General features: G+C 40.6%; 2 protein-coding genes across 13 annotated transcripts in view; one reads left to right on the forward strand and one right to left on the reverse strand.

The window, feature by feature from the left end:
• Positions 1–19,373, reverse strand: part of PIGN (phosphatidylinositol glycan anchor biosynthesis class N) — a 102,804-nt gene extending 83,431 nt beyond the window's left edge. For 4 of the 7 annotated variants that reach the window (XR_016036695.1, XM_055417478.2, XM_055417477.2 and 1 more), the window contains exons 1-6: positions 19,207–19,373; positions 17,229–17,382; positions 9,271–9,519; positions 6,521–6,642; positions 5,947–6,045; positions 1,365–1,471 (exon numbers count right to left, since the gene is read on the reverse strand). Coding sequence is in view for 6 of the 7 variants with exons in the window: in XM_055417478.2 (XP_055273453.2) it covers positions 1,365–1,471; positions 5,947–6,045; positions 6,521–6,642; positions 9,271–9,491 (549 nt within the window). In the remaining variant the exon portion in view is untranslated. Of the gene's footprint in view, positions 1–1,364; positions 1,472–5,946; positions 6,046–6,520; positions 6,701–9,270; positions 9,520–17,228; positions 17,383–19,206 lie in introns of those variants that run through there. The other 3 variants (XM_055417479.2, XM_088833421.1, XM_055417480.2) reach the window with 3 other exon arrangements.
• A 204-nt stretch (positions 19,374–19,577) lies between these two features.
• RELCH (RAB11 binding and LisH domain, coiled-coil and HEAT repeat containing) overlaps positions 19,578–27,409 on the forward strand; it is a 110,026-nt gene continuing 102,194 nt past the window's right edge. For all 6 annotated transcript variants that reach the window (XR_016036694.1, XM_055417481.2, XM_055417482.2 and 3 more), the window contains exon 1: positions 19,578–20,328. Coding sequence is in view for 5 of the 6 variants with exons in the window: in XM_055417481.2 (XP_055273456.2) it covers positions 19,818–20,328 (511 nt within the window). In the remaining variant the exon portion in view is untranslated. The remainder of the gene's footprint in view (positions 20,329–27,409) is intronic.

Here is a 27,409-nt window from a genome sequence, read left to right on the forward strand (position 1 = left end):
AGAGTCTTCCTCTCACTGTTTGGCTTAGATCGGACTTAAGATATATTCTTAGTCCCTATATTTTTCCTTCACACCACTCTTTATTGTGGATGATTTCATATTTTTGTTGTTACTTGATTAATGTACATACCTCTATCATATCTTAAGAAAGTATAGGGAATTTTTTTTTTTCTGGTCAATAGCAGTGTTGAAATAAAGTAAAAAAGGCATAGAATCAAGCCAGCCACTAACTATAGCTGCCTATCCACAAGGAATCAAACCCACGATGTTGAACATTTTTAGCTGTTTATGAAGTTAGAAGCCAAGGGCCTTGAAACAAATACTAATGAAGTTGATTATATTAAGAAGTGATACTTAGCAAAATCATTTGCTATTTTTGTAAAGAGATTATATTTAACTTGAAGATTTCACTTTCACTTTAAGTAAGAAAAGAAAATCTTAAGGAAAAAAATTCTAAGAAAAGAAATAGGGTTTATCAAAGAACATATTGAGCACTTAATTCCTGATAAATATGCAGACACCTGCTGACTGTTTACAAACAATAAAAAATGACTGTGTTATGGAGAAGCCCACAATGTCAGAGACACTTCTGGTAAAAAGAAGAATCACTAAAGGTCAGTCAATGAATGCCTCTTACAATACATGAATTATGAGTTCTAATTTGGAGATGAGAAAGAAGAGAATGATAGATAGTAGTCAGCCAATATCTAGAGTTGAGATTTTCTCACAATTTTTGAAAACATAAATTCTATTGGATTCCTGGTGAAACTGTGAGGATTGTCACTAACAAACAGTCCAAAAAAAAAAAAAACCTCTACTTCTTAAAGAAACTCAAATGTTTTATTATGATTAACTTATGAACTTGTTTTTTGCTTATCTAATTTTTTTTTCACAAATATTTAAAATATCTACCTTAGTTTATAATAAATTCCTTAGGTTTGAACATTCAAAAGACTTTCACATACATCACTGCTTGTAGGAGACTGGCAATGTGGTCAACAAAAGACCAGGACGGTTATTCTGGGGTGATCCAGCAAATGAGGAATTAAATGTGGAGTTCCTGACTCCCATCCAGGGCTCACTTGACTGTCAGAAGCGCGGAACTGAAAAGGGCTTACTTTTTCATATTATTTTTTAAAAACCTGTATGGTTATTATAGAATGTACAATTTCTTAGAATCGAGTCTTTTCAAAATAGTATGCTACAATAAGGAACTTTCAAATTCATGCAAGCAGAAAAAACTGAGATGCATGCACTAACAGGTCAGTTTCCAGCACATTAGGTGCAGGCGCCAGACAGCCCGTGCACGTCAGACGAGCACCTATATCGCGCGTGTTGCAGGCTAGCCACTCAGCGGCACGCACCTTCACATGATCAAAAACCCACGTGTCCAGTTTTGTTACGTCGTGGGCACCGAAATCCTCACTGGACGCATCATAAGAGTGTGTAAAAATGTGGTTTCCAAGGACGCCTGAAGAGGAAATTTGGGGGAAAAGATTTTAATGACATGCCATGGACCATGGTGTATGCTTGAACATATGCTGTTGCTTTTGTTCTCACAATAACATTTTCCAATTTTACAGATACAAGTGAGTTGCACTTTAAAATGCTAAGGAAAAATAATCACAACACTAGTTAGTATACAATAGCACAAAAGTAAACAACGGAGTTTGCCTTCAAGTAAGGATGAAACTAATCAAAGAATTTGGGCATCTAGGGATGGTACAATCTAAAACAGATTAAATCACCTGTTTTACAAAATTCCCTAACCAAGAAGAAAATTCAAATATTTCAATTCTTTCATTTATAAAATACAAGCATTTTTCTCAATATATGAGAAAAAATATTGATAATTGCCAAATAGTTTGAAAGGGTCAACAAATATATTAATCTTATACACTTGCAAGATTTTATTAAGGATCTAGTCAACTTAGTGAATTTCTGAGTTAGATAGCCTCTTAAAGGCCATGAGGAAAAGATGTAACAAAATAATGACAATCTCTTATAAAACCCACAGCAAACATTATCCTCAATGGTGAAAAACTGAAAGCATTTCCCCTAAAGTCAGGAACAAGACAAGGGTGCCCACTCTCACCACTACTATTCAACATAGTTCTGGAAGTTTTGGCTACAGCAATCAGAGCAGAAAAAGACATAAAAGGAATACAAATTGGAAAAGAAGTAAAACTTTCGCTGATGACACGATCCTCTACACAGAAAACCCTAAAGACTCTACCAGAAAACTACTAGAGCTAATAAATGATTACAGTAAAGTTGCAGGATATAAAATCAACACACAGAAATCCCTTGCATTCCTATACACTAATAAAGAGAAAATAGAAAGAGAAATTAAGGAAACTATTCCATTCACTGTTGCAACGAAAAGAATTAAATACTTAGGAATATATCTACCTAAGGAAACAAAAGACTTGTACATAGAAAACTATAAAACACTAGTGAAAGTAATCAAAGAGGACACTAATAGATGGAGGAATATACCGTGTTTGTGGATTGGAAGAATAAATATTGTAAAAATGAGTATACTACCCAAAGTAATTTATACATTCAATGCAATCCCTATCAAGCTACCAACGATATTTTTCACAGAACTAGAACAAATAATTTCACAATTTGTATGGAAATACAAAAAACCTCGAATAGCCAAAGCAATCTTGAGGAAGAAGAATGGAACTGGGGGAATTAACCTGCCGGACTTCAGGCTCTACTACAAAGCCACAGTCATCAAGACAGTATGGTACTGGCATAAAGACAGAAATATAGATCAATGGAACAAAATAGAAAGCCCAGAGATAAATCCACGCACCTATGGACACCTCATCTTTGACAAAGGAGGCAAGAATATAAAATGGAGAAAAGACAGTCTCTTTAACAAGTGGTGCTGGGAAAACTGGTCAGCCACTTGTAAAAGAATGAAACTAGAACACTTCCTAACACCATACACCAAAATAAACTCAAAATGGATTAGAGAGCTAAATATAAGACCAGAAACTATAAAACTCCTAGAGGAGAACGTAGGCAAAACACTCTCTGACATAAATCACAGCAGGGTCCTCCAAGACCCACCTCCCAGAATATTGGAAATAAAAGCAAAACCAAACAAATGGGACCTAATTAAAATCAAAAGCTTCTGCACAGCAAAGGAAACTATAAGTAAGGTGAAAAGACAGCCTTCAGAATGGGAGAAAATAATAGCAAATGAAGCAACTGATAAAGGATTAATCTCCAAAATGTACAAGCAGCTCCTGCAGCTCAATTCCAGAAAAATAAATGACCCAATCAAAAAATGGGCCAAAGAACTAAACAGACATTTCTCCAAAGACGACATAAAGATGGCTAACAAACACATGAAAACATGCTCAACATCCCTCATAATCAGAAAAATGCAAATCAAAACCACAATGAGATACCATTTCACACCAGTCAGAATGGCTGCTATCCAAAAGTCTACATGCAATAAATGCTGGAGAGGGTGTGGAGAGAAGGGAACCCTCTTACACTGTTGGTGGGAATGCAAACTAGTACAGCCACTATGGAGAACAGTGAGGAGATTCCTCAAAAAACTGGAAATAGAACTGCCTTATGATCCAGCAATCGCACTCCTGGGCATTCACACCGAGGAAACCAGAATTGAAAGAGACACATGTACTCCAATGTTCATTGCAGCACTGTTTATAATAGCCAGGACATGGAAGCAACCTAGATGTCCATCTGCAGACGAATGGATAAGAAAGCTGTGGTACATATACACAATGGAGTATTACTCAGCCGTTAAAAAGAATGCATTTGAATCAGTTCTAATGAGGTGGAAGAAAGTGGAGCCTATTATACAGAGTGAAGTAAGCCAGAAAGAAAAACTCCAATACAGTATACTAACGCATATATATGGAATTTAGAAAGATGCAAATGATAACCCTGTATACGAGACAGCAAAAGAGACACTGATGTATAGAACAGTCTTTGGGACTCTGTGGGAGAGGGTGAGGGTGGGATGATTTGGGAGAATGGCATTGAAACATGTGTATTATCATATGTGAAACAAATCGCCAGTTCAGGGTCGATGCATGTTACAGGATGCTCGTGGTTGGTGTGCGGGGATGACCCAGAGGGAGGATAAAGGGAGGAGGGAGGTGGGAGGGAGGTTCAGGAGGGGGAACTCATGTACACCCAGGGCGGATTCATGTCAATGTGTGGCAAAACCAACCAATATAATGTTGTAAAATAATCAGCCTCCAATAAAAAATTTTAAAAAAAATAAAAGAAAAGAAATAATTTAAAAAAATAATAATGACAGGCTAAGCTGTAATGATACTCTTTCCACTCCTCAACCATTCTACTCTTCAAATCCCAAGTAGATCTGAGTGGGACTGTAAGTTACTATTGTCTCCAGTTAAGGCACTGATCCTGTCCTAAGAACTGTAGTCAGAAGTAGGGAGGTAAGTTTGGTAAACCATAGCAATTTCATCCTCACCACTGCCAGTCCCAAAAGAAGCTTAACTCCTTGCTCCTTGGAAGAAAAGTTATGACCAACCTAGACAGCACATTAAAAAGCAGAGACATTACTTTTCCAATCAAGTTCAATCTAGTCAAAGCTGTTTTTTCCAGGAGACATGTGTGGATGTGAGAGTTGGACTATAAAGAAAGCTGAGCGCCGAAGAATTGATGCTTTTGAACTGTGCTGGAGAAGACTCTTGAGAGTCCCTTGGACAGTGAGGAGATTCAACCAGTCCATCCTAAAGGAGATCAGTCCTGAATATTCATTGGAAGGACTGATGCTGAAGCTGAAGCACCAGTACTTTGGCCACCTGATGAGAAGAACTGACTCATTGGAAAAGACCCTGATGCTGGGAAAGACTGAAGGCGGAGGAGAAGGGGACGACAGAGAATGAGATGGCTGGATGGCATCACTGACTCAATGGACATGAGTTTGAGTGAACTCCGGGAGTTGGTGATGGACAGGGAGGCCTGGCATGCTATAGTCCATGGGGTTACAAAGAGTCAGACACGCCTGAGCGACTAAACTGAACTAAGGGAGTATATAAATGGCAAGCAGTATGAGTTTTTGGACCTGCTCTACATAATAATGTTCTGTGACTATCATACAGAAAATTCTGAATATATGTTTTGCTTTTGAGATATAGAATAATCTTTAATAATTCCGATTGTTATAATTAATAGTATAATTATACCCATGGCTAAAGGGCCAAACCTTTTCATTAGGTGAAATAACTACAATGCTCTCACTAAAAAGCACTTAATAACATAAAATTAAGTGTAATCCAGCTGATTCTAGAAAATGATGCAAATGAATTTTCTCATCAAGAGATATTCTCATACTTGCAGATTCATGTACAGAAACACAACAAATACAACAAATCTCAATGGCATGATCTTGAATACATGAAAATAGAGGTTATAAATATAGATTTTTAACATTTAAATCTTTTTGTGATTATCTACTAACTTCTTAATAATTAAAGTAAGTGAACATCATCATCATAATGAGATCACTGTAATAAGCATTTTGGTCAATATTTCACATGAATTAACTTATTTAACGCAAACCTATAAGATAGGTTCAAAACAAACCTGTAAGATAGAAATTATTATTATCACATTTTACAAAAAAGAAACTGAAATTTAGAGAAGTTATCTAACTTATCCAAGATTAAAAGGCTGTTAGATGTTAGAATCATATACCATTTCACTGAATCCAAGGTATTTAAACTGTATAATCCAACATTTTAAGTACAACTAAGATGAAAAAAAAATCAAACACACATCTATTATAATATACACTCATTTCAGAGATGTTAAATACGTCAAAACATGTATCTCATAATCAGTAAAATGTAGTATATATTTTAAATTACCATATTGATCTATTGCCTACTTAGTATCTGGGGAAATATAATCAGTGACTCTTACCTTTGGCAAACATAGTCAGGATGTCTGGGCTTCCCCAGGACCATGTGTACCTGGTTTCATTAAGAAGAGAATCAAATTCTACAGGATTTTCCTTCCATCCTTCAGGTAATTGACAAAAAAACAAACAAACAATGACAATAGTAATATTTAGATGAAGTATTGGTATGGCTCCTAAAGAAGTATTTTTCAAATAATAACAAAGAGGATTAACTGCAGAACAAAGGCAAAACTAACAACAGACTTTGTTATCTGTACTATACTACACATTTTTTTTTAAAAGCTTACAACAGTTAATTGACTTCTTACTAAAATACAGAATCACTTTCGAACCTTTAGCTAACATCTAGGAAAACCAGAGATCCATCCAATCATATTCTATCAACAGGACACGATGATACACAATTAAAGTTTTATTCTTGAGTCAGTCCCAGTATGTGTTTAAGTGAGTTAGGGAGGCTAAATGACTTGTCAAAAGGATCTCAAAACGTACTTCACTTTATGTCATGATTCAGTATTAAAGAAGCAATATTTATGCAATCAATCTCTTCATGTGATAAAATCATCTAAAGAGTACCTTTGGCAACTGCGCTGACATCTTCATAAAACCCTGCAATCATGGCCACGTGCCCAGGCCGAGACTCGGTCGGCACACGCGTGTGAGAGATGCCCCAGCTGCCTTCGTTCATTATGACATTCCTGAAAGGTGTCCCAGACAAACAGTCAGCACGCACTATGTTCACAGGCTCTGCTCAGGCTTTAGAAAAACAAGATCACCACAGAAGAAATCCAATCAAAAGAAGGACTCAAAATGTAAGAAGGAATCTTTCTGATCCCAGCTGGGCTCAGTCCAGTTCCTCCCACCAAACAGATTCTGTAGCCGAAGAAAGCCCAGGTAAGACAAGGAACCACCCAACACTGCACAGAATCACAAAACAAAATACATGCTACAGCTTTAAGTCACAAAGTACTGAAACGCTGTTACATAAGAAATCACTGATACACAAAATATTACTTTGTCAATGTTAAATTTTATTAGGTGTTATGATGGTGTTGTGATCATGTTGAAATCCTTGTTCTTACGAGATAAACACTAAAGTGTTCACGGATAAAGTGTTAAAATATTTTGCTTTTAAATTATTCAGGAAAAAATAATTAAAGTTTAACTGTGTATATGTGTGTTATTGAGACAGAGAATGCAAATATGAAAAATGTTTAAAATGGTCATATCTAGATTAAGGATATACAGATGAATATTCATAATATAATCCTTTCAACATTTCTGTAGTTAAAAGTTTTTCAAGATAAAAAATTAAGAGAGGAAACAGCTATACTCTCAATTAGGAGTTAAATTATCTTTCTAAATTTGAGATTAAAACAAGTCAAAAGTTTCTTTTCCTAAAATTTATCACTATTCTTTAAGCTGTCCAAGGGCAATTGGCAAAATCTGGAGAAAAATGCAAAATGAACAGTAATGCCATTGCAGATGAAAAGACAGCAGACCAATTTGTATGAAACACAGATTCATTTGTAACAGTTTTCAAGCTAAACTCTCAACTCTCGAAATGCTCTGGAGAGAAGTACCTAAAAGTGCTGATTTAGATACTTTAAATTGACTTATAACCAAACAGACTTTAGTAAAATACATACATAAAAAGGAAAAGGCTTAAAAAACCATTAAGCCACATTTTAAGGGAGAAATAGTTTTTAACTTCTTCAGTTCTATAATGGAAACTGAACTCAAGCAAAAACAGGGAGGTATAAAGCAATGTGGATACCTCTCTTGAGAAACATTTGATCAGATCGTGTTTTTAAAAAAATGAAGTGACAAACAAAGAAAATCTACCAAAAAAGGCTTCAGAAGCAGCTGGAATGGCATACAACACACGGCACATCACCTGGGAGCCCCTGGCCCTCCATAGAACACCCCAGGGAGAAACAGGTGCTGTCAGAAAAGTTCATCTTTGCCTTAACAACCAGTATATTTTAATGTCATTAACTTTGCAATGAACTACATTTCTCTCCTCTCTATGACAACTAAGAAAATCAACCAAATATATCACCCCAATTTTTAAACTAGTCACAGAAATTTATGTTACATATTTTTGTGTACTGAACCTAACCCTGACCATCTTATTTTCCTACTTGTATTTTCCTATTACCCTGAGTTGCTTGTTTCTTTGTATCCTTTATTATGCATTTCTTTGACGCACCATAAATTTATTCCTGGAAATCTGACACAGAATTCAGGTTCATTCATTCTTCTCGCAGTCAACAAATATTTACTAACTGCCTACTATGTTTTAGGAACCACAGATAATGTAGTGTATAAAACAAAGTCCCCGCCTTAGTGGAAGCTGTACACGCTGCTGCTGCTGCTAAGTCACTTCAGTCGTGTCCAACTCTGTGCGACCCCATAGACAGCAGCCCACCAGGCTTCCCCGTCCCTGGGATTCTCCAGGCAAGAACACTGGAGTGGGTTGCCATTTCCTTCTCCAATGTGTGAAAGTGAAAAGTGAAAGTGAAGTTGCTCAGTCGTGTCCGACTCCTAACAACCCCATGGACTGCAGCCTACCAGGCTCCTCCATCCATGAGTACTGGGGTGGGTTGCCATTTCCTTCTCCAGTTGTACATGCTAAGTAGTACTATAAAGAAAATCAAAATAGGGGAGAGGGATAGGAAGCAATGATGACAGGCAGGGACAGGGGAAAGACAGACAATTTTAGATAAACTTTCCTTGAATTTGAATTTGAATCTCTCCACAGTAGCATTAGGAAGGGCTTTTGAGGAGCTGGCGATGAATGAAAAAAAAAGAATAGTTGATTGCAAGAACCCCACAGGTCCAAAAAAATAAATATTTCTTTTCAAAGCCACTTAACAGAATCCAAAATTATCATATTACATAGTGATATAAATTTAGAAGGCTTTATTTTACAGAAAACATATTTTGAATTGAAATTTATATTTTTCAGCTAAATACCTTTGTAATTGGCAATTCACTGAAATTTATGCTTGTCATTACTTAAAAATTGAAGTCTTACTTTACAAAAAAGAAAAAATGATAATATACTGAGTTGTAAGCCAGGATTCAGAACTCGGGACAAGTGAGGCCAGGCAGCTAAGGTCATGCATTTCGACCACCTGGTATCAACTTCCACAAGAACGGAAGTCACGGTAGAAGGAAACACACTTGCTAATTTCCATGACAAAGGCAGAGGCACATGTGCCCTACTCTCTTTCCCATCATCACCCCTCTACCCAATGTGAGATAAACAGTGTCCGCGTAACCACTTCCAGAGATGTCTGTGTACCAGTTGACATGCTTACCTAACAAACGGTGCCCTAGAATTTCCATCTTCATCCAATTCATAAAGTTTATCTGCTCGCAGGCCATCTGCAACAAACAGCACTAATCTTTTTGCCGGGGGCGGCAGGGGCGTCGACTGAGGAGTCATTCCATGAACCAGAGGAGAGGTGAAATAAATGTCGAAGATGGAGGCGAAGAACACGAGGTGCACGAGCAGTCCCAAAGTAATGCACAGCAGCATGTCCAGAGGAGCTAGTCTCCAAGACAAACTGGAAAGGGGGAACAAAATTAAATTTGGGTAAGCCTTCAGTTCAGTTCAGTCGCTCAGTCGTGTCCGACTTTCTGCGACGCCATGAATCACGGCACGCCAGGCCTCCCTGTCCATCACCAACTCTCGGAGTTCAAACTCATGTCCACAGAGTCGGTGATGCCATCCAGCCATCTCATCCTCTGTCGTCCCCTTCTCCTCCCGCCCCCAATCCCTCCCAGCATCAGACTCTTCTCCAGTGAGTCAACTCGTTGCATGACGTGGCCAAAGTATTGCAGTTTCAGCTTTAGCATCAGTCCCTCCAATGAACATCCAGGATTGATCTCCTTTAGAATGGACTGGTTGGTTCTCCTTGCAGTCCAAGAGACTCTCATGAGTCTTCTCCAGCACCACAGTTCAAAAGCATCAATTCTTCAGCGATCAGCTTTCTTCACAGTCCAACTCTCACATCCATTCTTGACCACGGGAAAAACCATAGCCTTGACTAGACAGACCTTGGTTGGCAAAGTAACGTCTCTGCTTTTTAATATACTATCAAGGTTGGTCATAACTTTCCTTCCAAGGAGTAAGCGTCTTTTAATTTCATGGCTGCAATCAGCATCCACAGTGATTTTGGAGCCCAAAAAAATAAAGTCTGACACTGTTTCCACTGTTTCCCCATCTACTTCTCATGAAGTGATGGGACCAGATGCCATGATCTTCGTTTTCTGAATGTTAAGCTTCAAGCCAACCTTTTCACTCTCCTCTTTCACTTTCATCAAGAGGTCTTTGAGTTCCTCTTCACTTTCTGCCATAAGGGTGGTGTCATCTGCATATCTGAGGTTATTGATATTTCTCCCGGCAATCTTGATTCCAGCTTGTGCTTCTTCCAGCCCAGCGTTCCTCATGATGTACTCTGCATAGAAGTTAAATAAGCAAGGTGACAATATACAACCTTGACGCACTCCTTTTCCTATTTGGAACCAGTCTGTTGTTCCATGTCCAGTTCTAACTGTTGCTTCCTGACCTGCATACAGGTTTCTCAAAAGGCAGGTCAGGTGGTCTGGGATTCCCATCTCTTTCAGAATTTTCCAAAGTTTATTGTGATCCACACAGTCAAAGGCTTTGGCATAGTCAATGAAGCAGAAATAGATGTTTTTCTGGAACTCTCTTGCTTTCTCCATGATCCAGCGGATGTTGGCAATTTGATCTCTGGTGCCTCTGCCTTTTCTAAAACCTGCTTGAACATTTGGGAGTTCACGGTTCACATATTGCTGAAGCCTGGCTTGGAGAATTTTGAGCATGACTTTACTAGCGTGTGAGATGAGTGCAATTGTGCGGTAGTTTGAGCATTCTTTGGCATTGCCTTTCTTTGGGATTGGAATGAAGACTGACCTTTTCCAGTCCTGTGGCCACTGCTGAGTTTTCCAAATTTGCTGGCATATTGAGTGTAGCATTTTCACAGCATCATCTTTTAGGATTTGAAATAGCTCAACTGGAATTCCATCACCTCCACTAGCTTTGTTCGTAGTGATGCTTTCTAAGGCCCACTTGACTTCACATTCCAAGATGTCTGGCTCTAGGTCAGTGATCACGTTATCATGACTATCTTGGTCGTGAAGACCTTTTTTGTACAGTTCTTCTGTGTATTCTTGCCACCTCTTCTTAATATCTTCTGCTTCTGTTAGGTCCATACCATTTCTGTCCTTTATCGAGCCCATCTTTGCATGAAATCTTCCCTTGGAATCTCTAATTTTCTTGAAGAGATCTCTTGTTTTTCCTATTCTGTTGTGCAAACAAATATGTTTCCAACTTATTTGATGACTAGAGCTGCCTGCCTCATTTTTCAGTCTCAAAAAACTTCTTAGTTTGGTGGACACTTTTTATTTCCTCCATCTTTCAATAAGCTTCATTGTTCTGCGGCTACTTGCCTTATCTACATGGGTAGCTGTTTTCAAGCTGTGGTAAGAGGGCTTCCCTAGTGGCTCAAACGGTAAAGAATTCACTGGCAAAGCGGGAGACCTGGGTTTGATCCCTGGGTTGGGAAGATCCCCTGGAGATGTGGAATGGCAACCCACTCTAGTATTCTGGCCTGGAGAATTCTACGGACAGAGGAGCCTTGCGGGCTCTAGTCCCCATTGTCATGAAGAGGCAGACACAACTGAGTGACTTAAAAAAAGAAAAGAGTTTTTAACACAAGATCTACCCTCTTAAATTTTTACATGTAAAATACAGTATTTCAAACTATAGGCACTGTTAATCAGATCTTGACAACTTATTCACTTTGCATAAGTGAGATTTTACAGACATTGAACAACCACCTGCATCCCCCCGCCCCCACCCCCCACCCATTGAGAGTCTGACTCTTCTGGATTATCTCAGACGAGGAGAAACGTACACGTTTCTCCTTCTGTGACTGACTTGTTCACTGAGCATTATATATCCTCAGCGCTATAACAGTTACATTGGCCACAACTTGGTACTGTAATCTGTTTAATTTTGTCTAGTCTGTTAACTTATTGTGGTTTTAATTTACGTTTCCCTGGTGATCAATAATGTTGAGCTACTTTACATGCATGTAATGGGCATTTTTAAATCCTCTTTTATCCCCTTTTCATTTTTTTAACCATGTTTTTCAAAGCAGTCAGTACCTATAAATTCTGAAAGTTCAATGAATTAACTTTTGTTTTGGCGACTGTATTTTGTGTTCCATCTAGGGAACTTTTGCAGATGACAACACTTTCTTTAGTACAGACTCTTAACATATTTATTTTAAAACAATCTCAAGCTCACAGAAAAGCTGCAATAATGGTACAAACATCCATACACCCCTTAGCCATACATCCCTAACATGATCACTTTTCTCGGGTCCTTGCTGAGTCTCTTTAACTTACCCCTCTCGTGTTTGAGTGTGTGTGTGTGTGGGGGGGGGGTGGTATACTTCAGTGTTTATTTTCTGACAATGATACTCCCTTATGTACCTACGGTGGTTACTAACTTCAGTAAACTCAACGTCAGTATTTTACCTAATCACTGTCTATACTGAAGCTTTTTGAAGTGTCCCAGTAATGTTCTTCACAGCATTTTTATAGCTTTATTGAGGCATAACCGGACTGTAATAAGCTGTGTACATATTTAAAGTGTATAATAATCAGGAGAGTGAACATACTCATAACTCTCAAAAGTTCCCTCATGCCCCTGTGGTTCATCCCTACATAGTTCACTTTTTAATGTTACTGTAAGTGGTATTTTTTATTTCAGTTTCCCCTCATTAGTTTTAAATTACCACTGATTTTTACTTATTCACCTTGTATTCTGCAACACTGAAAAACTGTTTGTTATAGTAGTTTTTATGTAGATGCCTTTTGATTTTCCAAGGAGAAACGTTATGTCACCCGTGAATAAAGGACTTATCAATCTATCAGTTCAGTTCAGTCGCTCAGTAGTGTCCGACTCTTTGCGACCCCACAAATCACAGCACACCAGGCCTCCCTGTCCATCACCAACTCTCGGAGTTCACTCAGACTCATGTCCATCGAGTCAGTGATGCCATCCAGCCATCTCATTCTCTGTTGTCCCCTTCTCCTCCCACCCCCAATCCCTCCTAGCATCAGAGTCTTTTCCAGTGAATCAACTCGTCACATGAGGTGGCCAAAGTATTGCAGTTTCAGCTTTAGCATCAGTCCTTCCAGTGAACACCCAGGATTGATCTCCTTTAGAATGGAAAGGTTGGATCTCCTTGCAGTCCAAGGGACTCTCAAGAGACTTATCCAGCACCACATTTCAAAAGTATCAATTCTTTGGCATCAGCTTTCTTCACAGTCCAACTCTCACATCCATACATGACCACGGGAAAAACCATAGCCTTGACTAGATGGACCTTGGTTAGCAAAGTAATGTCTCTGCTTTTTAAAATACTATCAAGGTTGGTCATAACTTTCCTTCCAAGGAGCAAGTGTCTTTTAATTTCATGGCTGCAATCAGCATCCACAGTGATTTTGGAGCCCAAAAAAATAAAGTCTGACACTGTTTCCACTGTTTCCCCATCTATTTCCCATGAAGTGATGGGACCAGATGCCATGATCTTTGTTTTCTGAATGTTGAGCTTCAAGCCAACCTTTTCACTCTCCTCTTTCACTCTCATCAAGAGACTCTTTAGTTCTTCTTCACTTTCTGCCATAAGGGTGGTGTCATCTGCATATCTGAGGTTATTGATATTTCTCCCGGCAATCTTGATTCCAGCTTGTGCTTCTTCCAGCCCAGCGTTCCTCATGATGTACTCTGCACAGAAGTTAAATAAGCAGGGTGACAATATACAACCTTGATGTACTCCTTTTCCTATTTGGAACCAGTCTGTTGTTCCATGTCCAGTTCTAACTGTTGCTTCCTGACCTGCATACAGGTTTCTCAAGAGGCAGGTCAGGTGGTCTGGTATTCCCATCTCTATCAGAATTTTCCACAGTTTATTGTGATCCACACAGTCTATACACTTTTTATTTACGTCTCATGCTTGTACTGTCTAGGACTTCTAGTGTAATGTTGAATAGGTATGGAAACAACAGAAATCCCTGCCTTGTTTCCAATCTTAGGGTGAAAGTTGTCAGTTATTCAGGATTTTTTCATAGATTCCTTTTGTTGCATTAAAGAAGTTCTCTTTTACTCTCAATATGCAGTTTTAAAGTTGTGAATGAAAAACGCTGGATTTTGTCAAGTGGTTTTCACAAAAGCAAAAGTGAGAGGGGAGTATCACGTGAGATCCTCTGGCGTGAGAGGAACAAGCCCATCTGGTTTTTCTCTTGGTGGGGGGTCTCCCCTGGTGGTGTCTCTCCTGGTCTGAGGTCTCTCCTGGTGTGGGATCTCCTGGTGGGGTCTCCCCCGGTGTGGGGTCTCCTAGTGTGGTGAACTACAACGATGGAGTTTCAAATGTCAAACCAAGCTAGGGTTCCCAGAATAAACTGAACTAATCATTAAGTATTATCCTTCCTATATACTCTTGGATTTTATTTGCTAAAATATTTAGCATTTAAAATTAATATTTACTAGCAATATTAGACTATTTTTTTTTGTAATATCTTTCTCTGGTTTTCATGTCAGACAATGCAATGGGAAGTACTATTACCTTTAATTTTTTGGAAGAGTTTGTGTAGAATCAGTACTATTTCTTCCTTTATTGTATAACAGGATATCAATGGCTCAGAGTTTCCTTTGTTGGAAGGTTTTTAACTATAAATTCATTTCTTCATATCCAGAGATTATTTACTACTTGCTGAGTAAGTTTTGGTAGTTGTATCTTTTGTCCATTTCATCCAAACTGTCAAATTTATTATTCCAAAATTGTCCATAATATTCTGTTCACTTCTTTCTTCTATCCTTTAGCTCAGACGTCTTCTATCAGGTATCATATTCAGTTACACAAAGTAACTCATTTCTCAACTCATTTTAATTCATTGCAGTAAGAGTCTTCTCCAACACCACAGTTCAAAAGCATCAATTCTTCGGCGATCAGCTTTCTTCACAGTCCAACTCTCACATCCATACATGACCACGGGAAAAACCATAGCCTTGACTAGACGGACCTTGGTTGGCAAAGTAATGTCTCTGCTTTTTAATATACTATCAAGGTTGGTCATAACTTTCCTTCCAAGGAGTAAGCGTCTTTTAATTTCATGGCTGCAGTCAGCATCCACAGTGATTTTGGAGCCCCAAAAAATAAAGTCTGACACTGTTTCCACTGTTTTTCCATCTATTTCCCATGAAGTGATGGGACCAGATGCCATGATCTTTGTTTTCTGAATGTTGAGCTTCAAGCCAACCTTTTCACTCTCCTCTTGCTTTTGAACTATGGTGTTGGAGAAGACTCTTGAGAGTCCCTTAGACTGCAAGGAGATCCAACCAGTCCACTCTAAGGGAGATCGATCCTGGGTGTTCATTGGAAAGACTGATGCTAAAGCTGAAACTGCAATACTTTGGCCACCTCATGTGACGAGTTGGCTCACTGGAAAAGAGTCTGATGCTGGGAAAGGTTGGGGGCGGGAGGAGAAGGGGACGACAGAGAATGAGATGGCTGGATGGAATCACCGACTCTGTGGACATGAGTTTGAGTGAACTCCGGAAGTTGGTGATGGACAGGGAGGCCTGGCGTGCTGTGATTCATGGGGTCGCGGAGAGTCGGACACGACTGAGCGACTGAACTGAAGATCTTAAACTCTATTTACAACTAAAGTACATATGGCATCCACCTAGCTGTAGAGAAGCTCCCATTGACTTAAACACCCCTCTCCGCCGTGGAAACCTGCACTCTCTGCTATCATGTTCACTAATGAGGAAATCTCTGTCGCTTCTCACTTTCTCTGGCTTTTACAAACAACTCCCTGGACTCACGTTCTTTTTTCTCCCCACTGTTGTTACAGGACTTTTCTGTAAAAAGTATCACAGTGTCTGTGTTAAAGGCTAATACAAAGTTTCCACTACATTTTATTTGAGACCTTTGACCCTGAAGCTGTAATAGCTAACATAAAAATCTAGCTCTCTTGTATAGTAGCAGTGGGATCTTAGGTCCCTCCCGGGCACTTTCCGGCATCACTTACTCAGGGACTACTCAGTCCAAATCAGAAGCTCAAACCTTTACTTCAATTTATAACTACACAGCTATGACTGTGACTATTTGTAGTAATGTCTGCCTCTATAACTTCATGCTGATTCCAGGACAGCAAGATAGGCTTTCTCCAGTACTCAGCCCAGTCCTGGGCACTTAGTCAGGACTATTAAATTTGGCAACCCACTTCAGTATTCTTGCCTGGAGAATCCCATGGATGGAGGAGCCTGGTGCGCTAACGTTCACGGGGTCGCAAAGAGTCGGACACGACTGAGCGACTTCACTTCACATCCTTTCAATGGTATGTGTAATACACACTGTAGCCACTAGAGGCTACCATGCTTCTCTATTTATTCCTCCAGAACAGACCCAAGAGCTGTGAAGATTCAGGATAAATACAGCGACAGTAACTTTCCTATTTGTCACTTACTATACATAAAATTTCAGTGCTTCCAAAATATCATTCTTCACATACCACTTACTTTATTATAGCTAAGCACATATAATTAAACACTATTATCATTTAATATTTCTCTTTTTTTTAATCACTTTTTATTCAGATTTAGTGAAAAAGAAAACTTTTTCACAGATGAATCATTTGGAAATCACCTAAACAAATGAATAACTACTAAAATTTTTAAATACACATAACCATGTATCAATAAAAGTCATTTAACTTATACCTCTGGGATGTTTACCACACACTGAAAAACAATGTCAAAAATGAGAATATGTAAAAATGTATAAAAAATTAGATATTTATAAAACTTTACATCAACGAAAAACTTGCACTGAAAATATTACTTGTGGTTATTTTAAGAGTACTAAAACAAAAAAATAATTTTTTAATCAAGAAAACAATTGAGGTGCTTGAAAAAGAGCAATCTTTTATATTTTTATCACTAACATACAAGCATCAATGACAATCTATTCAGTGAAACATTGGCTGTAAAGACCTAGATTAATGCAAATCTTAGTAAGTAGAAAGAAAATTCCCCAACAATACTAATGCAAATTATTATTAAATAGAAATCAGCAATTGTTAATAATATCCTAGTATGCACTATTAGTATTTCTTCAACATTTTTAATTGATAAGCAAATTTCTATGCACTAGTGGAAGAGAAAAGTACTTACTGAGACGACTGGCCAGTTGATTCGTTAGGGGCTTGGAAGGTCACATTAACAAGTCCATGATTACAGGATATGAGGTAGAACCAGGAAATTACAGATGTGTCATAGGAAGCTGCTGATCAAGGAAGAACTTCTACATCCAACTTCTTACAACTCTCTGAGGAAACATATTTTAAATCTATTTTCAATTTTCATTTTAGAAATCAGACCCTAAAAAAAACTCCGTTTGGGGCCTACTACCTTAATTGCTTTTTCTGGCTAACACTACTAAAATGACTGACATCAGGTTTGTTTTGCTTTACTTTTAAAAATCTGTCAAATATTCTCAATATACACTGCTGCTGCTGCTAAGTCACTTCAGTCATGTCTGACTCTGTGTGACCCCATAGACAGAAGCCCACCAGGCTCCCCCGTCCCTGGGATTCTCCAGGCAAGAACACTGGAGTGGGTTGCCATTTCCTTCTCCAATGTGTGAAAGTGAAAAGTGAAAGTGAAGTCGCTCAGTCGTGTCCGACCCTTAGCGACCCCATGGACTGCAGCCTACCAGGCTCCTCCATCCATGGGATTTTCTAGGCAAGAGTACTGGAGTGGCTTGCCATTGCCTTCTCCGCAATATACACTAGTAGTACATTAATTGATAAATGATTACAACAATTGTTGTGTACTAGGTACCAGGTACTGTGACAAGCACATTCCTAATTCTGTGTACTTTAAGTATCTCCTTGACAGAGGAGGCTGAGAGAAGTCAAGTAACTTTTTAAAAGAGTCAAGGCAAATAATTGGCAGGACAGGGATATGAACCTAATAGGCACAATCATTGATAGGAAGACCCTAAGTGCGGGGACCTTAAGTACAACAGATGTGTAAAATTCCCATTACACAGGAGGAAATATTGCATATAAATAACCCATTTCTAAACATGCCCTTTCCATGCCATTCCCTAATCCTTCCATTTTTCATTCCAGAAATTGTTTCCATTTTCAATCTCTCTGGCAACTCAATTACAATAAAGATCAGCAATCCTTTTAGCTAAGGACTATGAAACAACACCGGTGGCTCTTTTGATACTATTTTCCTAAGGTCTAGAATTTTTTTCCATGCTTTTCTTCAATACATGGCGTGCACGCACACACACACACACATAAATTTAGAATTAAACACTAGGAGCTAATGTTCTGTAAAAAAAAAAAAAAGTTTCCAATTCTTAGTATTAAAAGCATCAAAAAAAAAACTTATACCGAAAACAAAACAAAAAGCCCAAGTTCGGTTCAGTCGCTCAGTCGTGTCTGACTCTGCGACCCCATGGACTTCATCATGCCAGGCTTCCCTGTCCATCACCAACTTCCGGAGCTTGCTCAAAGTCATGTCCATTGAGTCGGTGACGCCCTCCAACCATCTTATTCTCTGTCGCCCCCTTCTCCTCCCTCCTTCAACCTTTCCCAGCATCAAGGGCTTTTCCAACGAGTCAGCTCTTCGCATCAGGGGGCCAAAGCGTTTCAGCTTCAGCATCAGTCCTTCCAATGAACATTCAGGACTGATTTCCTCTGGGATGGCCTGGTTGGATCTCCTTGCTCTGCAAGGGGCCCTCTGAGGGACAGCACTGGCCGTTCTGAAGCGTCCGCACTGTGCGAGCTGTGCATTAAATCACAAGTGCTTACTGTGCTCCTAAGAGTCCGTCTCCGACGTGGGGACTATCGGGATACCCGCAGATCCAAGCAGATCCCGACGTCCCCGCCGCGTCTTCCAGCGGCTCCGTCCCTGCGCCGCACCAGGCCCCCGGCGCCGCAGGCACGGCTGGGAGGGCGAGCGAGCGCTAGCAAGCCCCCTCCTGACGGCCGCCCCTGCCCGGCGCCCGCCGCCCCTGCGCGGAAAGCAGCCGCAGCCGGCCGCGCACGCAGCAGGCGCGAAGGAAGCGGGCCGCGCAGCCCGGCGAGCGCCAGTGTCGGGCCCGGCCCCTGCCCCCACTGCTCCCGGACCCTACCTGGGCTTGAGCAGGTCAGGCCTGGCCTCGGGAGCGGCGCCTCTTCGGCGCGACGGCGGGGCCCGGCTGCGAGTCAGAGCGCTCCTCCGGCCACAAGAGAAGGTTCCTGAGCCGCCGTCACAACCGCCCCCCAACCACGGAAGCTCCCCGACGCTTACCTGGCCGGAAGCTACTCTCGCGATAACTCCCGGGTCCGTCCTCCCTGACTCCAATCCCCGCCCCTACCTCCTGCGACCAATCAAAAAGGGGTGGGGCGGGGCTTTGCCTTTGAGTGGAGCGCGGGGCCCCTCAGTCTCTGCTCCCCAGCGTGGGGAGAGGGCGGGGCGGGGCGAGGGGCGGGCCACGCGCCTCTTCTCGCGAGACCGGGGACCAGGAAGACGCCCGCAGAGCCGGGCTGCTGGTGCAGCTGCGGCTGAGGCAGTGACGGCTGCCGCCGCTGCAGCCTCGGGACAGTTCGCCTCCGAACCTGCGCCTGGTCTCCAGGTGAGGAGGCGGGACGTGGCAAGGCCGGGGCTGCGGAAGCGAGCGGAGCCCGCCGAGGCCGAGCGCGGACTCAGGCCGCGGCCTGTCAGAGCCAGACAGGGAGGCGCCCACAGTTCTGACAGTGTAAGATGGCGGCGATGGCTCCTGACGGCGGCGGCGGCGGCGTGAACCCTTTCCTCAGCGATTCGGACGAGGACGAGGACGAGGTCTCGGCGACCGACGAGCGGCGGGCAGGACTTCGGCTGGGCGCCGGGGGCGGCCTAGACCCGGGCTCTGCGGACTCGCTGTCGCCCCAGGACCCTGTGGCCTTGGGGAGCGGTGCCCGAGCCGGGCTGCCCGGGGAGGCGGCGGCGGCCCTGGGGGGCCCTGGCGAGACCCCGGCCCGCCTGTCAATTGATGCGATCGCGGCCCAGCTGCTGCGCGACCAGTACCTGCTGACCGCCTTGGAGCTGCACACCGAGCTGCTGGAGAGCGGCCGCGAGCTCCCTCGGCTGCGCGACTATTTCTCCAACCCTGGCAACTTCGAGAGGCAGAGCGGGACCCCGCCGGGGACGGGGGCGCCGGGGGTCCCCGGGGCGGCCGGCCTTGGAGGCGCAGGAGGTCGGGAGCCGAGTACGACGTCGGGTGGGGGACAACTCAGTAAGTGAACGACGGCGCTGCCCCCCCTCCGGCTGGGCTGATGGGGTTGTGGGGGGTTATTGTGGGGAGGGGGTGCTTGTGGGCCGGTGCTGAGTACTGGGAGCGTTTCAACCAGAGGGTTGGGGCGAGGGACTGGCGGTGATCTTCTACGGTGGAGGCCAAAGGATCTGGCAGCGACTGTTCTCTCCCTGCCACCCTTGGCTGGACTTGCACCAGCTCCTGGTCCCACTGTTGGTGTCGATATCTATTAAATATCCAGAGTTTCTAGTTCACTGGCTACTACATGACTCCAGAAGACTCCCTTGCAACCTTGGCTTATCGTTTTAATCGTTTTTCCATTCTCTCCCATCTCCTGAATCGCCACTACCTGGAAACAGTGTTCCTTATGTTGTTCGCAGTAATTATTTGACTCCAAGTCAAGAGAGAAAAGAATGGGAAATGTTGCTCTCTCCCTGAAGCCAGATCCACTTGAAGACCCTTTGTCTTTGGGTTGAGTTGATTACTCAAAAGTTGCATCTTGTGCAGCATAAAATTTGTTCAGTTTAAATAAACTGAGTTTCATTCACTTTCGGTTCCTTAATTTCAGTGGGTGTACAGAATTATAGGAAGTCTAAGGAGCAGAGTAGGCAGGTTCTCCCTGCAGTTTTACCTCCTGGTCTCAGTACCTTGTAGGCTTTTTTCTCTTCCTAAGTTTAGGAATTAACTTGTCCGCCTCGTCGTTTAACTCATTCATTATAGATTTGTAAGCATTTCTTATGTCTTTAAAACGTACTGCCAAGGATGCATATTAGAGTCCCAGTACCTATCCTTCTTAAGAGGCATCTTAGATTTTCCCTTACTAGCAGTATGAGGATTTCAATGTGTTATGTGAGGCCAACTGAAATTTGCTCACACATGTTAAAATACATGATTTAAAATTGTAGCCGAACTGATGGTTTTTTGGTCAGTACTTTTAAGTGGTGCCAGAGACTGAGATCGCCTAACTTCAGTTCAGTTCCATCCCTCAGTCATGTCTGATTCTTTGTGACCCCATGGACGGCAGCATGCCAGGCCTCCCTGTCCATCACCAACTTCCGGAATTTGCTCAAACTCATGTCCATTGAGTTGGTGATGCCATTCAACCATCTCATCCTCTGTTGTCCCCTTCTCCCGCCTTCAATCTTTCCCAGCATCAGGGGCTTTTCAAATGAGGCAGTTCTTCGCATCAGGTGGCCAAAGTATTGGAGTTTCAGCTTCAGCATCAGTCCTTCCAATGAATATTCTGGACTGATTTCCTTTAGGATGGACTGGTTGAATCTCCTTGCAGTCCAAGGGACTCTGAAGAATCTTCTCCAACACAACAGTTGCCTAACTTAGATGTAACTGGTTAGATGTAGTTAGATGCACAGAGTGCCTTTTTCCATCAAGGTAAATCCAAAGCAGTCTTCTCTCTTGAATATGGAATTTTCTCAGCAGGTGTAACTTCCTTACTCAGTTTTGTAGGATTATCTTCCTTTTCCCAAAACTGGTTTTTCTGTTGCTGACCTTTAAGACTATAAAATGTAACAAAAGAGCAGTGTAACAAAATTGTTAGGCAGTTGGCTTTTGTTTGTTTAAGATTTTTGAAGTGTCTAATAATGATTTTCACCTGATAAGCTCTTACTACTTCCTCAAGACCCAGCTCAACTGTCATCTTTGTAAATACTTCCATACTACCAAGGCTTAGTTGTTTCTTTTCATTGTACTACTTTCAAATCTCAACCATAGCCTTTAACTCTTTTTATTTGATTCATTAACTATCATTTCTCTCCATTAGATAGTCAGCTTCTTGAGGGATGTCTTTTTATTACTCACAGTTTGTATAGTCCCTGGCCTGTTGTTGAACATAACTGAATTGTATCTGCTATGTTTTTCTACTGTATAGATATAATGAAATGTTATTCCTTTATAACATTATTTTATTTAATTTAAAAGAATTTATTAATCTTTTCAGCCTACCTTATCATGTGGTATCACTGTTTATAGTGAAAATTTCTCTTAAAAACATTTTTGTACAGAAATAGTTATAATTTAGGCTCTCAATATAGCTGTGTTTTAAAGTAAAAGTTGACTTGTAAATGCCTTTGCATTATACATTTTTATACTTTCTTGAAATAACTTCAGTCCTGTGATCATAAATCAGAATTTAGCTATAATCAAATATTCATGTGTAGTTGTGCTCTTCCACAGTTTTCTTGGACCTGTTTTGGGTATAACTCAAAAGCACATTATTACATAATATAATATATTTTCAAGTGAATACAAAATAGATGAGCAGTAGGGGAAAAAAATCAGAATTATCCATAATCCAACCAATAGTACTTACCTTTTCCGTTTTTTTTATGCATATATGTTTAAAAGCAAAAATTGGATTAAACTGTTTTTGCAGCTTTATATTATTTGATAGGCTATAATTTTTACCATCAACTTTGAGGTAAAATTGCATACAACAAACTGTGCCCATTTAAAGTGTACAGCGTGGTGAATTTTGGAAAACAAACTACTACAAATAAAATACCGAACATTTTTATTGTCCCCAGAATGCCTTCATTTTCATTTGCATTCAGTATCTCAAGACCATCACTGACCACAGTAGAAAACAATTTTCCAACCTGGGCCTCGGCACTGTTGGAATTTTGGGCCTGATAATTCTTTGTTGTGCTAGTGTCCTGTGCATTCTAGAATGTTTAACAGAGTTGCTGGCCTCTCTGTCCACGGATAGCAAAAGCAACCACCCAGCCCCCGTCCCCCAAGTTGTGACAGTCAGAGAATGTCACCAGCACCATCCGAGGAAGGGCAGAATTCCCCAAGTGAGAGCCACCCCCTGAGGGAAGTTTCGCCTGTTTTAAAATTTCATACAAATGCGGTTTGCAGCATATAGTCTTTTCTGTATGGCTTCCTTTCCTCAATATAATGTTTTTGAAATTCATCCAAATGAAGTTTTTATGTGTAATAGTAGTTCATTCCTTTTTTGGTTTTTCCATTCATCTGTTATTATACCTTTATTTTTTTTCCCATTTTTGGCCTATATAAATAAAGCTGCCATGAACTTGCTTGTATAAGTTTTGCAGAGACATATGTTTTCATTTCTTTTGGATAATACCTAGGAATAGAATTGCTGGTTCAACTTCCCTTGTAGCTCAGTTGGTAAAGAATCTGCCTGCATTGCAGGAGACCTGGGTTCGATCCCTGGGTTGGGAAGATCCCCTGGAGAAGGAAATGGCAACCAACTCCAGTATCCTGGCCTGGAAAATCTCATGGACAGAGGAGCCTGGTAGGCTGCAGTCCATGGGGTCACAAAGAGTCCAGCACGACTGAGCGACTGACATTAACTATAGTTAGTATACATTTAAATTTGTAAGAATCTGTCAAACAGGTTTTCCAAAGTGGTAGTGTCATTTAAAATTTCCATCACCAGTGTATGAAAGTTTCAATTTCTGTACATCCCCCAAACCCTTGCTATTTTCAGGCTTTTTATTTAACTCATTCTAGTGAGAGTACTGAAGAGGGAAATGGCAACCCACTCCGGTGTTCTTGCCTGGGAGTCCTGGGGACGGGGGAGCCTGGTGGGCTGCCGTCTGTGGGGTCGCACAGAGTCGGACACGACTGAAGTGACGCAGCAGCAGCAGTGAGAGTACAGTGGTATTTCATTGTGGTTTTAATTTTTATTTCTTGGGGACTAGTAATGCTGAGCTCCTTCTTTGAGCTTTTGGCCATGGGGGGGGGTGTCTACTGCTATTACATGTCTTTTGTGCAATGTCTATTAATAGCTTTTTATTGAGTTGTAGTTCTTTTATATATTCTGAACCCAAGTCCTCCATCAAATATGTGTTTTCCAAGTTTTTTCTCCCAGCATGATTTGACTTTTCATTTTTTAACAATGTGTCTTATGAACAAAAGATTTTCATTTCATCAAGTCCAGTTAATTGTGTTTTTTCCTTAATGATTCATGGTCTTTGTTTCCTAAATAAATATTTGCATATCCTAAAGTTGCAAAAATTTTCTTGTGTATTTTCTTCTAGAAGTTTTATAGTTTCTGTTTCTAAATTTAGGCCTATGATGGTATCATAAAAAGAAGAAATATTTCTGAAATATTCCTCCTATAATTATGCAGACACTTATAGCACAAGGTTTAGTATAATTTAAATCCAAATGCATTGTATATAAAAATATTAATATAATTAAATGTCTTAACACAGTCAGAAAATAGATAAATGCTAAAATAAGTCTGTAAATCTATGGTTAGTACCATGTTTTGAAGATTTTGACTAAGATTCGGATCATACAAATTATATTTTAGAAACTCTGAGGATGAATCTTTCTTTAGGACCAGGCTACTGCCGGTTATAAAGGTCCTCTGTATTCAGTTTTACCATATTAACTGTTGCTAGTTGGGTTATTACTTTATAATACTCAATGAGTACTTTTTGGTTGATTATAAACAGTATAAAGATTGATAGTGTGGATTATCTAAAAACAGTAAATTATTTTTGTTTTTATGTATTTTTGATTAATGTGTGTCTGATCTGAAAATTCATAAAACTTCAGAGTAATAAATGTATAGTCAACAGTAGTTTTCTTTGTTTAAAGATTTCTGAAAGGGTTACCTGGTAGCTCAGATGGTAAAGGATCCACCTGCAATGTGGGAGACCTGGGTTCGATCCCTGGGTTGGGAAGATCCCCTGGAGGAGGTCATGGCAACCCACTCCAGTATTTTTGCCTGGAGAATCACCATGGACAGAGGAGCCTGGCAGGCTATAGTTCATGGCGTTGCAGAGAGACAGGACTGAGCGGCCAAGCACACACAAGAGCAGTTTAATTTTGTAAGATTTACTAAATTGTTTGCCCAAAAGTTTGTTGACCTAGATAATAGTATAGTGGTAATTCTAAAATACTTTAAGAAGTCTTCGTACTATCTATTTTTTTCTTGACTAAAAGAGTAAGTCAAATTTATAAGACATATAAAAGAACTCTAGCTTTTTAAATTTGATGTTTTCAGTGGAAGAATTTAAAATGAGCTCTCATGGAGTCTCAGTGTTTGATAAATTGTAGCATCCTTGTGATGGTCCTACTAGGTCCACTTGATAAACTATTTGATCTTTCGCATGTACTGTTACTTGCTTGAACATAGACACACATTAATTATATATTGTCCCCTGTATTTTTGCCACTTGAGCCAGTTTGGTTTCCAGTTAGATTGCAAGGTAAAAGTTGTGCCAGTGCCTTTGGCACAACTTAATTACGAATCACAGTATTTTATCTGGAGAAATGCTGTTCTGCTCTGAGCCTTCAAGGTCTGAAGAAACTCAGAAACAGTGCCTGGAATGAGTCAGCTCTGTGGAGATGGTCAGTGGCCAAATGACGAGCCCCTCAGGAAGGAGTCTCTGTTACTCTGCAGCGACCGTGTTTCCAGATGCTCTTAAGGCAGCTTCTCAGGAGGCATTTATGATTGACTTTAGTAATTTAACTTGTGAGCCGGCAGACTTCTTGAGTCATCTTTCTCCTTTTTTAAATACTCTTCATTGTCCTGCCTGTCTTTTCTCAGAACCCTGAAACAGCACTTGCCTCACTGTGCTGTGTTCCCTTCTTTGTGTCACCTGTGCTGTGATTCCCATCTTCCAAAAGTTCCCATCTCTTCCACTTAACAAAGTAGTTCCTGCCCGTTACATTGGAATTGGGTTTAACTCTGGCTCCTAACAAAATATCAAGAGAATATTTCTGAAATGTATTAAGTTCACTGCTTTTAGCTGAGTGAGACTTGCTACTATTGTCTGGATCATATTCAGTTCAGTTCAGTCGCTCAGTCATGTCCGACTCTGCGACCCCATGAACCACAGCACTCCAGGCCTCCCTGTCCATCACCAACTCCCGGAGTTCACTCAAACTCGCCTCCATCGAGTCGGTGATGCCATCCAATATCTCATCCTCTGTCGTCCCCTTCTCCATCTGCCTTCCATCTTTCCCCAACATCAGTCTTCAAATGAGTCATCTCTTCGCATCAGGTGGCCAAAATATTGGTAGTTTCAGCTTCAACATCAGTCCTTCCAATGAACACCCAGGACTGATTTCCTTTAGGATGGACTAGTTTGATCTTGCTGTCCAAAGGACTCTCAAGAGTCTTCTTCAACACCACAGTTCAAAAGCATCAATTCTTCTGCGCTCAGCTTTCTTTATAGTCCAACTCTCACATCCATACATGACTACTGGAAAAACCATAGCCTTGACTAGATAGATCTTTGTTGACAAAGTAATGTCTCTGCTTTTTAATAACCTGTCTAGGTTTGTCATAACTTTCCTTCCAAGGAGTAAGCATCTTTTAATTTCATGGCTGCAGTCACCATCTGCAGTGATTTTGGAGCCCAAAAAAATAGTCAGCCACTGTTTCCCCATCTATTTGCCATGAAGTGATGGGACCAGATGCCATGATCTTACTTTTCTGAATGTTGAGCTTTAAGCCAACTTTTTCACTCTCCTCTTTCACTTTCATCAAGAGGCTCTTTAGTTCTTCTCATTTTCTGCCATAAGGGTGGTATCATCTGCATATCTGAAGTTACTGATATAGATTCCTAAATTTCTCTTATATGACTCATTTTTTACCCATGCCTTTCAGCAGCTTCAAACTTTTTAATTCTTGTAGAAAGTTAGTCAGATATTATCATTGCCTAGAACAGTGACTTGTGTATAGTTGGTATTCAATATTTTACATTGATCAGTAAATGTATGAAATTATCTGATCAGCTAAGTATTATAGGAATCCAAAGGAAGTTTAGTGCATATCTTTGAGCATATTATGTTCTTAATGGAGCGGCAAGAGTAGCACCTGAAAGTCTATAGAATAGTTTTCCGTGGTACAGGTAATAGTGTAAGCATTCAGATACAGAAAGATCATTGTTGATTGTGGTCATTGTGGAGACAGTAAAATTTTAATGTGATGCTCAAGTATGAGTGAAATTTTAATATAAACAGTAACTTTCTTATTTGGCCATATTTAGAGTCTTCATCCTGAGTGAGGAAGAGGAAAAGGAACTGAGGGTAAAGAGACAATGATATTTATTTTATATTT

This window comes from Moschus berezovskii, chromosome 28, assembly GCF_049115385.1.
Source record: "Moschus berezovskii isolate FMDL1 chromosome 28, NW_MosBer_1.0, whole genome shotgun sequence".
Classification (NCBI taxonomy): domain Eukaryota; kingdom Metazoa; phylum Chordata; class Mammalia; order Artiodactyla; family Moschidae; genus Moschus; species Moschus berezovskii.